The 14,130-nt window shown below is 40.7% G+C and overlaps 1 protein-coding gene across 3 annotated transcripts in view; it reads left to right on the forward strand.

The window, feature by feature from the left end:
* Positions 1–14,130, forward strand: part of GLB1 (galactosidase beta 1) — a 103,730-nt gene that overhangs the window by 34,305 nt on the left and 55,295 nt on the right. For all 3 annotated transcript variants that reach the window (XM_019727728.3, XM_088798288.1, XM_019727729.3), the window contains exon 10: positions 4,518–4,630. In XM_019727728.3, coding sequence (XP_019583287.3) covers positions 4,518–4,630 — 113 coding nt within the window. The remainder of the gene's footprint in view (positions 1–4,517; positions 4,631–14,130) is intronic.

A 14,130-nucleotide genomic window follows, 5' to 3' on the forward strand; every position in this document is an offset into this window, starting at 1 on the left:
ACATTGATGTATAAGTATTTGTTTGAATCCCTTTCAATTCTTTTGGGTGTATACCTAGGAGTGGAATTGCTGGATCACATTGTAACTCTACGTTGAGAGTTTGAGGAACTGCCATAGTATTTTCCAAAGCAGCTGCATGATTTTACATTTTTATGTGTTTTGTGTGTTTTTTTATGGGAAAAATTATGACAAAATTCTCTTCATAGCCATTGATTTTTACAAATACAAATCATGCAATATTGGCCTTTCTCTAAGCCTCATTCCCCACCTCTCTTCACCTCTGTATTTTTCTCTCTGAATCATTGAAGATGTCCTACTGTAAGTTTTGGAGGCTTAGCTTGTGCCTAAATCTCCTAGGATCTATAATTGGATACTATCTGTGCATAAAGAAGTTTCTCTTTTGAACTGCTGTCTTTTGTGTAGGGTGGGGTGGGCTAAGAGAATGCTTTGCTTACACATATTATTCTTTTTCGTTTTTGTGTTTTTTTTAAGATTTTATTGGGGAAGGGGAACAGGACTTTATTGGGGAACAGTGTGTACTTCCAGGACTCTTTTCCGAGTCAAGTTGTTGTCCTTTCAATCTTAGTTGTGGAGGGTGCTGTTCAGCTTCAAGTTGTCCTTTCAGTCTTAGTTGTGGAGGGCGCAGCTCAGTTCCAGGTCCGGTTGCCATTGCTAGTTACAGGGGGCACAGCCTACCAGCCCTTGTGGGACTCGAGGAATTGAACTGGCAACCTTGTGGTTGAGAACCCGCGCGCTCCAACCAATTGAGCCATCTGGGAGCTCAGCGGCAGCTCAGCTCAAGGTGCCGTGTTCAATCTTAGTTGCAGGGGACGCTGCCCACCATCCCTTGCGGGACTCGAAGAATTGAACTGGCAACCTTGTGGTTGAGAGCCCACTGGCCCATGTGGGAATCGAACCGGCGGCCTTTGGAGTTAGGAGCATGGAGCTCTAACCGCCTGAGCCACCAGTCCGGCCCACACATATTATTAATGTTATTACAATTATTAGAGCCAAGAAATGGAGATATTGCAAAACTCAAATGTCTGTGCTTAAAAGGTACTAATGTGCAAGGTTGGTAACTGAAGTTTTAGATCATCATCTCTGTGTGTCTGTCTTCTTGATAGAAACAGTTAAGACTTTGGGATGCCTTTTTTCATTCAGTAGCTAGGAATTCCAGTCATCCAATGCAGGAATGAAGACCGATAATTTTGGAGCTTTGCTATTCATGACATAATTTTTAAATATCTTACTGTCCTACTTAAAACAATACAGTCTTCTTTCTAAAAATTTAGACAATATAAAAGCTACCACTGAGAAAATAGAAGTTGTCTTTAATCCTCTCCCTGGCTCCTGACCCTGCCATAATTAATAAAAGCCTCTTTTCCCCCTCTGTATTCCCATTTAGTCCTCATCTGGGTTACGATTATCCACCCACTTTACAGATAAGAAAAGCAGGATACAAAACAAGTCCACATGTTTCCCATCCAGCTGGCAAGAGGTGGAGCCTGGATTCAAACTCAAGTCTTGGAAAGCAGGTCACTGCCCTTTGGATAATCCCTTGCAGCTGGAAGCCCCTGCGCCAGCCCCCTAATCAGCATTTCTTATAAATGCCAGGCCTCTCTGACTTGTCCTGTGGCCTGGTCTCTTTTGGGAAGTGAGCGAGGGCCAGTCTGTGCTTCTTAGAAGCTGTTCTTCAAACCAGCTTCCCAGGGCAGAGCTGTGAGAGAAAAACATGAGCTCATTGCTCATCCTACCCAAAGTGGGTGCACATGCTTGTTGCAAGTACGTGTACTGCACCATGCCTGTGTGTGTCCCCATCTGTGTGGGCGCCCCCTACGGGCACCAGGCTGTCCTGCACTTCTCACACAACGTGGAGAGCTGAGGAGTGGTCTTACTGTTTCTTTGCCTTTTTACCTCACACTCACTGACATGGCGAGAGCAGGCTTGAGGGAGCAGTGGACACAACAGTGGTCTGAAAATATCCAGAGAAGGATTCTGCTGATGGAACTAGAACAAAGACTTAGTTTGCCAGTCCATCCTTTAACCCACGGGCCAGCTTTCCAGTCTGGGTTCCCTTGGCCTATAAAGTTTGCTTCCGAAAGATATTCAGTTCACCTTGGCAACCACTTATAGAGCTCCTCTTCGGTCCTGGCTCGGGCAGGGGCAGGGACGCAGGAGGCATCACACCCGTCAATAAGCCCACACCTTGGGCGGCCCGGTGGCTCAGGCGGTTAGAGCTCCATGCTCCTAACTCCAAAGGCTGCCGGTTCGATTCCCACATGGGCCAGTGGGCTCTCAACCACAAGGTTGCCAGTTCAAGTCCTCGAGTCCCGCAAGAGATGGTGGGCTGTGCCCCCTGCAACTAGCAACGGCAACTGGACCTGGAGCTGAGCTGCGCCCTCCACAACTAAGACTGAAAGCACAACAACTTGAAGCTGAACGGCACCCTCCACAACTAAGATTGAAAGGACAACAACTTGACTTGGAAAAAACTCTTGGAAGTACACACTGTTCCCCAATAAAGTCCTGTACCCCTTCCCCAATTAAAAAAAAACACATCACTTGTATTAAAATAAATAAATAAATAAGGCCACACCTACTTTTAAGGGGCACACAGCCTAGTAAAGAGCGAAAGATATAAGTTACTAACACGGAGCAGCACACTCACTACCACTTTAGAACTAGAGAAGGGATCACAAAGAAGAAGGTGAGCTCCTTGCAAAAAAGGATGTGGTTTTCTTTCTTTCGATTTTTTTTTTAATCTCACAGCAAAGGATGTGTGTTTTATCATATGTATCCCCAGAGGTGGGCAGACCTGTTGGTAGGCAGCTGTCTCTGGTTAATAAGAAGGGGGAGGGGGAGAGTAATAGAACTGGATGAATTCCATTGGTTAAGTGGTTTAGGTGTTTCAAAACGTAGATTCTGTGCAGAGAACTAATGAAAAAGAGTCTTTACGGGGATGATCTGATACTTGGCTCATCTGTTGACTTCACCACCAGCAGGCTCATCCAAGGTGGCCCCATCATTTGTGAGCTGTGGAACCGTGCAAAGGAATTTGTTACTAAATCATAGGTGAACACTCAGGTTTTGTGCCTCATTTACTTAAAAACTAGGTTGGAGATAAGATTATCCTAAAATCACTTTATTCTCACACACTTGCATTGCAAAATGTTCTCTGGAGTAGAAGAGAAAGGGGTGGCACAGAGCCTTGCTGGTCCACAGAGAGCAGCATCACTGTCACCTGGGAGCCTGTTAGAAATGCAGTCTCAGGTTAGAAACCCCAGACCTGCTGAATCAGAATCTCAGACAGGGTTTAGGAATGTGTTTGAACAAGCCCTCCATGTAACTGTCGTGCATGAGTCCATTTTCTAAGTACTAGCATAGGACTACTGCCCAATATTGCACACAATCTCTTACCTGTGAATATCATCTGTTTCAAGGCTGAGGGCCTCCGTTCTAGGCTCTGCCCCTTGGGCAATAATTGTAAGACCATTTGCTTTTCTAACCTTTTCGTATAGACAGTATTAGCATTATTTATTGGTCTCCGTTGCATGTCCATTCCCTGGGAAACAGACTCTGAGATCACCCAGCAGGAAGGTTAATGGGTTGTGCTCTCAGGAGCACACAAATACCTAGAAGAGAGTGTGGGAAGCAGGAGTGAGCAGAGGGAGACGCTAAACGGTGATGCAGTTTCAAAAGTGTCTCAGCTGATTCTAGAGGAGCTCTGGAGCTGGGATGGCCCTTTGAAGCAAGGGGACTGGGTTTTTATATCCCCACATTGGTCAGTTGTTGGCTGTGGGCTATCCTGAGAGGGTTGTAACCACGGTCAAGGCAGCAGAGGCCAATGACCAGAGAGGGATACATCTGAGAGCCATTAACAGCCAACACTCCTGGCAGCGAGGGGAACTAATGAGTGCTTTGGTACTGATGGGATGCGAGAGCACAGCCCAGCACCCCCTACAGTCAATGCAGACATTACAAAGGCCTGAAGGTTACATCTGAATCTCTCTGCGTTAATGTGAGTGTGCGGTCATCTCCCACTTGGTTTGGTCTGATTACCCTTAGTCATTTTCTGCTGGTCCGTGGCCCAGTCACCTGTGCGTTCACCACTTTTCTCGGCCACAGGGTTCGAGGTCATGAAAAAGTTCACAGCTTGACTGTCCGAGATATGATTCATGCCATAAGTCCTGCCATGACTGGTTGTGAGACGTTGAGCAGGTTTTGTGGGGAGGTTCAGATTCCCTGCTGATTTAGTGGCAGTGATATCTGCTGCTGTCACAGCTGTGAGCTTCCACTGAGTGGATGGCGAAAGTGCTCTCTAGACTCAAAGATGCTTGGCGAGGGCCTCCTGTAGGAAGAAACTCATTTCTCTCAACCTTGCATCCTGAGTCACTTAACCATTGGTTCAAATGTGTCCTTTATTTTCTCCCTCCACAATGCTGAGCCCATGAATCCCAAAGAACTTGTCCCAGGTGAGGGCCTGCGGTAGTAACCAGTGGCACGTTTGTGTCTTCCAGGGGCCAACATGCCCTACCAAGCACAGCCCACCAGTTATGACTATGATGCCCCCCTGAGCGAGGCAGGGGACCTCACCCAGAAGTATTTTGCTGTGCGAGACGTTATTCAGAAGGTGAGTGCTTTGTATGCGCTGCGGTGGGCTGGTCTTAGAGCCTGCCTTGGGCTCCCTGTGCTCTGTAGACTTCCTAAAAGGACAGATGAAGGGAAGCATCAGATAGACTTGGCCTTGACTCGTGGTCCCCACCTGATTAAGACTGAGCCTGTGAACAAGTTAGTCCAATAGTCTCTTCATTGGTAAAACTCGACAGACAGCATCTGGTTGTGTCGTAAGAATTAAAAAGAACCTACGTTAAGGTATCCAGTGTAGTCCTGCCACACGTTGTCCAATTAGTGGTAGCCGTTCCTATTGTTTGTACTAAAGGTAAGAAAATGTGAGTCCACATAAACAGCTGTGCAGGAGAGAAAATCTGTGAACACTGGAAGCATGGTGCAAATGTGAGCTGTCAGCAATGCTTCAGTTTTCTATTTGGGGCAGTGTTTGCTGTTTCCTTCTGTCCTACCACCTGAACTGCTTAGTCCTGCTAACGGTGTGACCTTTTGAGGCATCTAAAGCACCCAGGTGGGGTTTCCTGTCTCTCCTGTGGGTTTAAAAAAGAAAAAGAACCCACAGTTTTTCTGCTCAGTCACCTGAGTTTTGAAGTTAAAAAACAAAGGTTTCTGCCTGTAAATGGTATGAACTTTTTTGGTTTGTTTTAAATATACTATAGTCTCAATATAAGCCTAAGTGTTAAAACCTACATTAGGAAATATGTTAAACACACTGAAAAACATAATCTATACTTATCTAAGAATTTGTCTAGTCATCCAAATTTTCAAATGTAAGGTTAAATGTTGCTCATGTTGTTTTTTTATTATGGATTTAATCACTGCAGATTTTGTAGTGACGACGCCCAAGACTCGTATGTCTTGTCTCTTCTCTGATGCAAAGCTCTCTGTTCCTATCTTTATTATTTCCTTCCTCTATTTGAAGCTTGTCTTTTTAATCCAGCCTTTTTTTCTTTTCTAATATAAATATTCAAGGTTATACACTTCCTTCAAGTACTGCTATAACTCCGTCTCATAAATTTTGATATGTAATATATTATAGTTTGCTTCTAAATATGCCTGTTTTGATTTCTCTTTGACCCTACAAATGTTCAGAAGTAAGGCTTTCAATTATTAAACATATTGTTGATTTCTAAGATATTTGCATTCTGATTAGCGAATGTAGGCTGTACGATGCCAATCCCTTGAAATTCTTTGAAACAAATCTTAGAACCTGATATTTACCAATGTGAACGAACGAATAATACTCCATGTGTTCTTGGAAAGATTATAGGTTTTATAATTGTTGGATATCATCTATATACATGTTCATTAGATTAAGTTTGTTAATGGTGCTATTGATATCTTTGCTATCCGTTCTAATTTTTTGTTAGTTTATCCATCATTTATTTAGAGAGCTGTATTTATGTATTTTTCCTTGTCACTTTTTGAGGCCATATTATGAGGTATGCAAATTGAGAATTAAATCATTTAGTATCCTTATGTGTTAATACTCTAGCTCTAATAATGCCTTTTACCTTAAAATCATTTTTGTCTTTTACTAATATAGTTTATCTGCAGTCCTTTGGTTAATATTTACCTGGTATATCTTTCAAATTGCTTTACTATCAACTTTTTTACATCTGTTTGTTTGTTGTTGTTTTTTTATGTATCTCTTATAACAGGATTTAGCTGGATTTTTAAAAAATCTAGCTTGACTATTTTTGTCTTTTAACTGGTACATTTTTTCATTCTCATTCATTATAATTCTGGGTACACATCACTTAATTTCAACCATCTTATTTTATAATAATCTGTCCATCTTTTCTGTTCTGTCCTCCTTTATTACTTTCTTTTGAATTGTTTGAGTTATTTTTTTCCTTATTTCACTTGCCCCACCCCAGTTTGGAAATTATTCACTATATTTTTATTACTTTAGTGGTCATCTATTAAAGTGTAAAATGCATATCCCCAAAAATTACAACTCATAAATGTAGAGCTCAGTGAATTAATACAAAGTGAACATACCCCTGTAACCAACACACGGCACCCCAGAAGCCCCTCATGCTCCTTTCTAGTTTCGCTTCCCATCCCCTGAGTTAACCACTATCCCAACTCTGTCACCATAGGTTAGTTCTACTTTATAAAAATGGGTTCATACAGTATGGACTCCTTTATGTCCAGTTCTCAAAAAACTTTAACATTCAGCTGTAACTTATGAGAATTTAAAAGTAATCAGTAATCTATACTTCTTCCATATAGCCAGAGCTTTATCTCACGTTAATTCCAGTTACATCCCTATAAATCTATAAAGCATTATTATAATAATTTCAGACATTTTTTGACTTTACCCACACTGTTCATTTATTCACAAATAATTCCATAAATATTTAGCAAGTTCCCTATGTGCCAGGTGACGTTTTAGCTGCTTGGTGTATATAGGCCTCCTTGAGAAAGTGAAGCTGGAACAAAGATTTTAAGGTGGTGAGAGAGCCACGTGGGATATCCAGGTCCAGAGCAGTCCATGAAGAATGCAGCCAGTGAAAGGGTGGGAAAGTGCATGGCATTTTTAAGGACTGCCAAGGAGACTGATGCGCCTGGAGCCCATTTAGTGAAGGGGAAAATAGTCGGAGATGACGTCCCAGACATAATGGGGAACTGACCCCATATGGCCTTATAGGCAGGCCTTTGTAAGACTTAAGCTTTTATTCTGAATGAAATAGGAATCCATTGTAGAGTTGAGCAGAGCAGTGAAAGGATGACTCAGGCTGCTATGTTGAGACTAGATTCTGGGATGCAGGGCAAGGGTAGAAAAGGAAAACCAATGAGAAGGCGTTTACAGCCATTTAGGTGAGAGGGGATTGTGGCTTGTGAAGGTAGTGGGAACTGGTTGTAATCAGACTATCTTACGACAGTGAAACTGATAGACATTTCTGAGGTGGAGTGTGAAAGAAAGAGTAAAGTTAAGATACACCGGAGCATCTTGACGGATGGAGTTGCCATTGTGGAGGGGGCAGGGAGGTCAGGAATTCAGTTTTGGATGTGCTGAGTTTGACTTGTCCAGTATGCATCCTAGTAGAGATGTAGAGTAGACAGATGTATGAATATAAAGTTTGAGACAAAAGTCTAGTATCTTTGCCCTAGTACCACACTTCCTTTATTCTTTACTCCATCTTGCACCTTTCCATCTGAGATCACTTTCCTTCTGCCTGAAGGAAATTCTCTGTTCTTTAGAATTTCATTGAGTGAGTCAACTATCTTAATTCTTGTTTGTCTGAAAATGTCTTTTCTTACCCTCATTTTTAAAATGTACTTTTTCTAGATTGACAGTTATTTTCCCTCAGCATACTTACTTGTGGTTTCTATTGTTGCTGTTGAGAAGTCAGATAATTCTCACTCTGTCACTTCTTTGAAGGCAGTCTGTCTTTCCTCTTCGGCTGCTTCTAACATTTTCTGTTTATATTTGATGATCTGTAGTTTCTTTGCGATAAATCTAAGTGCAAATTTCTTTTTATTTATGCCTCTTGGTTATTTTTGGAACGTCTTAAAATTTGTGGTTTGGTATCTTTTTTACTAGTCCTGAAAAGTTTAAGCCATTCTCTCTTCAATTATTTACGTTTTACCCTATTCTCTCTCTTTTTTTTTTTTTTTTCTGGAATTCCAATTACATGTTAGTTAGACCTTCTGATGTCCTTCTCTCTTAACCTCTTTTTCTCTGTGTGTGTCATTCTGAATTATCTTCAGATATACTGGTCTTCAATTCTGTTTTTTCTTTGGCGTCTATAAATTCTGAGGTTAAACCTCTCCATTGAATTATTAAATTATATTTTTCATTCTAGAAGTTCACATTCGCACGTCTAAAGCTACTTGGTCATATTTAAAGTCTCTTGTTCTCTCCTTATATGTATGCTCTTTTCTTTTCTTTAAACACAGTAAAGATGCTTCTATTATATATCTGTATTTCTTACTCCAGCACCTAAAGACTTTGTGTGATTCCGCTCCCTGTGGTTTCTCTGAGCTCTTGCTCACAATGCCTTGTTTCTTTGTGTGTGTTGTGAGTTTTGACTGTGAGCTTAATTCTTAGGGATTCTTTGAGGTTTTGGCAGAAAGGTGGGTTCTTCCAGAGAGAATTAACATTTGTTTCTGAAATATACCAGGACCACTACAACTTAAATCCATAGATTGGGGGCGTTTTTTTGTACTACAAAGTAGTGTGAATTCTGGTTGCAAATATCTGTGAGGGCTAGTTGTGGATATGAATTTTCAAAGGAGATTTTTTTTCTTCCCTATTTATTGCTGCGTAAAAAATTACCTGCAAACCTAGTCGCTTAAAACAACAAATGTTCGTCATCTCACACAATTTCTGAGGGTAAAGAATCAAAGGTTGGCTTAGCTGGATCTTCTAGTTCATGCACTCACTCTCCTGAGGTTGCAGTCAAGCTGTTGGCCAAGCAGCAGACTCTGAAGACTTGTTTGGGGCTGAAGGATCCATTTCTAACAACACTCACATGGCTGCTGGCAGGTTGCTTCAGTTACTTGATATGTGGGACTCTCTGTAAAGCTGCACACAACATGGCTTCCCCTCTAGTCAATGATGAGGGGAAGGAGAGCGAGAGAGAGAGAGAGAGAGAAAGAAAGAGAGAGAAACTCCAAGAAGGCGATTTCTTTATTACATAAACTTAGAAATGATATCCCATGACTTTTACTATATTCTTTTCACTAAAGCAAGCCCAGACCATACTCAGGGGGAATTAAGTTCCATTTATTGAGGGAACGATATCAGAGAAATTGTGAACATATCGTTAAAACCACCACATTCCCCTACATTCAGGGCCAGATTTGTGACAAGTCATGTTCATTGGAACCACATAGGCTTTGGTTAGGCTGCTAACCAAATAAATAGGTAGGTTCATTTATTTCCTTTTTGGTTTTTGATTTTTAGAGATTGCTTTTTTTAAATTTAATTTTATTTAATTACATAAAACTTACAAAGTAATTTTAGATGTTTCCTCTATGGCTATTTAGATTTCCAAGAGAAATGTCTCCAGGCTCCTGCCTGTAAGGAGTAAGGGGCTAGCCGCCAGCTCTGGGCCCTGGCGCAGGGTTGAAGGTGGCAGTAGTGGTACTTACTATTTACTATGTACATGATCACATCCCCCTTTTTTAATATGGTAACTTGTCCTCAACTGTACAGGTTAACTTTGAACCCAAAGACTCTGCTTTCCCCTGTCCACAGAATAAATCTCTAGTCTTTTGCCCAGGTGGGAGAAAGCATTGCGTAGAGCAGTGTTTCTCAAACACCAGAGCGTCCCAATCACTTAGGAACTTGACGGAAATGCAACTTTTGCTGAATCAGAAACTCTGTGGGTAGGGCCAGCAACCTAGGATTTTACAGTATACCAGGAAATTCTGATGTGCCCTAGAGGCCCTAGAGTTGGAGAGAACCCTTGGCTTGGAGTGGGGGAAGAAACCTGAGGATCAAACTGCTTTACACATAGCTTTCACCCAATCCTCCTTACTTTAGCACCTGTACCTCCCAGTTTCAGAAGTATCTGGAGCTGCCAATTTTGAGCCTTTTGGTATGTCTGCCGTCAAATTGAATTGGTTCTTTGTTTTCTCCCATTCCGGGTTAGGATTTGGCTTCCTTACTACTGATTTGTGTTTTCTACTTTCCAAAATCTTGTTGCTGTTGTCTCCTCTGCTGTTCTTCAGATCTGTGTGTAAATGTCGTAAACAAAAATCTGTTTGCTGCTTGGCCAGCAGCTTGACTGCAACCTCGGGAGAGTTCATGAACTAGAACATCCAGCTAAGCCACCCCTAGACTCTTTACCCCCGGAAACTGAGTGAGATAATAAACATTTGTTATTTCAATCTACTAAGTTTATGGGTATTTTATTGGTGTTTGGGAAAGACTGAAATTAGATGTGTATGTTTAGTGTGCCATCTCAACCTAGATGATCTCATTCTCTTTAATGGCTACTTGATATTATACTATTTAGATTTATTGTCATTTACTTAATCAGTTTCTGATTGATGGGCATTTAGATTATTTTCAACTTTTAAATGATATCGCATATACCAGTTCAAGGAAACTACAGGAAATATTCTTGAAATGGAATTGATGAGTCAAGGTTATTTGACTCAACATTTTGATAGCTATTACCTAATAGCCCTTAAACATAATGTGTCAGTTGAGTCTTATTTCCCCACACTTTTACCAATACTATGAATTATCAGAGTTTTTACCTTGACATTTGATATGTAAAAAGGATAGTTTTAAAAGAAAACACTGCATTTCTCTAGTGATGAGTACTAGAGTTGTACATCCTTCCATATACAAATCGTCCGTTTATGTTTCTTTTTCTATGAAATACTCAGGTTTTTTTCAGAGGTTCTTCTCTTGGGCTATTTGGCTTTCTTATAATCTGACAATTCTATAATTGTGGCATTTTTTTCACAGTTTAGAGGGGTTTTTATTGGTTTTGGGGGGTTTTTTTTGCCTGTAAAAAAAAAAATCTTGAATTTTCATGTAGTCAAATGTATTACTTCTCTCTGTTATAACTGCTTCCCCCATTCTAGTAGTGTAAATAAATTCTCTTGGAGTGCTTAAAATTTTTGATTCCATAGTTTACATTAAAATGTTGATGTACATGGAATTTTTGTGGTTGTTAGGAGTGAGGTAGGAATTTCATTTTATTCATCTCTTAAATGTCTGGACAGTTATCCCAGCACCTTTCACTGACTTATCCATTACTTTGCCACTGATTTGATCAGCCCATTTTATTTTATTATTAGTTTCAAGTGTACGAAACAACATAATAATTAGATATTTATACCCCTCACAAAGTGATAACCCCACCAAGTCTACTACCCATCTGACATCGTACACAGCTATTACAATAGCACTGACTATATTCCTTATGCTGTACTTTACATCCTGTGACTATATATATATATATATATATATATATATATATATATATACACTTTACATCCTGTGACTGTGTGTGTGTGTGTGTGTGTGTGTGTGTGTGTGTGTGTGTGTGTAGCAGTAGTGTTGCTGGCAGGGTTAATTTTAGAATAGTTTTCATTCTGAAATAATGAGCTGTTTTATGTCTTATATAGAAAAAAATCCAAATCAGATTTCAAAACAAATATTCACACATGCTTTTTTTGCATAAAACATTACCTTATAATTTGGCCTCATCATAACCTCATGTTCTTATTTTCTTACATTTTTAGCTAATTCTTTCCACCCCCATCCCTCACCCTGCAACCCTTCACACTTTTCTTGACCTTCTCTGGCTCTTATGATTAATGGCTGTTAGAGTCTTTCCACCGTCACCCTCCATTCTTCTCTATTCTGCTGTTCAAGGCTCCTGCTCTACAAATCACCTGGCCCAGACCATTCTGACCATCACACTCCAGAACTGGAAGCAGGCAGAACTGTAGATGTGAGTGTGGGCTGGCTGGAACAGGGATTTGTGTTTCCAGTCTCAGTTGGACCTTTAACTATCTCCAGTTCTCTTTTTGCACCTGGATCTCTTCTCACTGTCTAGCGTAAACCAGCACCACTATACTTTCTCCTCAATGTATGGTGACGTTATCTCCTACTTCACCAAGAATATTAATGCTACTGAATATGCTATATTAAGAAGCTTGAAGAAAGCAATATAGTCAGATATGCATTTCAGAAAGGGTATTGTGTGAAGCAACAAAAATGAATGTGTATTTAAATGAGTAAAAATAAATCATTACATATTACAAAAATTTTAAAGATTAAAATAATCACAAACACCCAAAACTTAAAAACATATTTTGGATTTACTAATTGTTTGAAATACCTCTGCCATCCTTCTTTCCTTACATTCTTTTGGCTGCATGCTGTTTTATTGTCTCTTCAGATAACAATGTTTATATGTTTTTCTCCAGAGAGAATGGAAATCTTTGTCTTTAGTGTGGCTGATTGAAATGTGTTTTTTAGTATTAACAGTTTAGAAAAACAGAAAGCTTACATTTTGTTACTGATAATATTATATAAATATTTAGGATTGTTATAAAAATTGGGGTAATCTCTCTCAAGTTCTTTCATACATAAGCTGTAATATTTGAAAGAAATTTCCACAGACAGGTTCTGGCTTTTTCTTATATTTCAAACCTGGTTTCCCCTCCACAACCCACATGTTTCTGGGACTGGGTGACTCAGGGCATGATCGTACTGTAAGTGTGTCAGCATATTGAGCATTAGGAATAATCTATTAGCAATAAGATACTACTCGTGGAAGTGACACTGAACCATGTAAATATATTCTACACCCAAATTAAATAAGTCCCACCTCAGCTCTTCTTTGGTTGAATCCCAAAGATGCCTGTAGCCACTCTAAAACCTCCTGGCATTAAGAGGAGGTGTGATACAGGGAAGCTGGTGCAGAAACTGACAAGGGTCTTAGCCTGTTATAGTTAAATTACATTAGTTTTGCAAATTTTACAAAAACCTATAACCATGTAAACACACTGCTAGGACCCTGCCTTGGGGCATTTCTGGATGCAGAAGATGAGTTAGGAGGCTGCTGCAGTCACTTAGAAATGAGGTGATGGCATGGGCAACAGGGAGTGGAGAGGAAGCAATAGATTTGAAAACATCTAGGGGGTAAAATTGGTAGAATTTGGCAATTGAGTGAGTCAAAATATGAGGAAGAATGAGGAGTCATTGATTTGTCCAGGTTACAGCCTTGGTTGGATAACTGGATTGGTATTGGGGTCAGCAACTCAGATAGAGGATTGCAGAGAAAGCAGAGGCTGGGATGGGGAGGGGGAAGCAAATTCAGTTCTGGGCTTATTCAGCTCAGGGTGCCTCTGGGGACATCCAGGTGGAGGTGTCTATCCAGCAGGCACGTCACTTAAGAATGAGAAGGTCCGGGAAGAAGTCATTAGGACAGGCACAGATTCTGGGGTTCTGAGTGGCAGTAGAGGCTGAAGTCTAGGGGAGGTTGAGAGTGCACATGGAGAGCTGAGTGAAGGGTAGTGGGCCAAGCAAAAGGCAGACCTGGGGATCCCAAGCGTTTAACTGGTGGGCACAGTAAGATGAACCCATGAAAGAGACAGAGTCTGTAGAAATGAATGGAATTCAGTAGCTTTTGCTAGAATGTAACTTAGCATGTGGTCGCCTTTCCCCCCTTCTCTTGATGTTTGGATAAGAGAAATAAACTACTTTAAACGGCGGCTCTTTCTTTTGAGACTTTGTAGATGTTCAGTTAGCTGGTGTGTTAAATGGTATTCAAAATATTTGCTTGCATTGAGGGGGGGAAATGGAATCATAAGTACCCCTTATGATATAGCTCTTCCTGCCTCTTTCCTTCACCAAAGACTTAAAAAGTGGAATGAGTCTCTTCTTTAATCCATTTCAAGAGTTAGTTGGGTGGTGATGGACAATATCTTTCGCTGACATAGATTCCCAGGGGTGATCATTTCCCAGCAGGCTGCACAAGCCTGTGCTCAGTGGGGAAGGCTCCAGGCGGCCCTTTGCAT

Source organism: Rhinolophus sinicus, chromosome 5, assembly GCF_057876585.1.
Source record: "Rhinolophus sinicus isolate RSI-liver-muscle chromosome 5, RSI-T2T, whole genome shotgun sequence".
Taxonomy (NCBI): domain Eukaryota; kingdom Metazoa; phylum Chordata; class Mammalia; order Chiroptera; family Rhinolophidae; genus Rhinolophus; species Rhinolophus sinicus.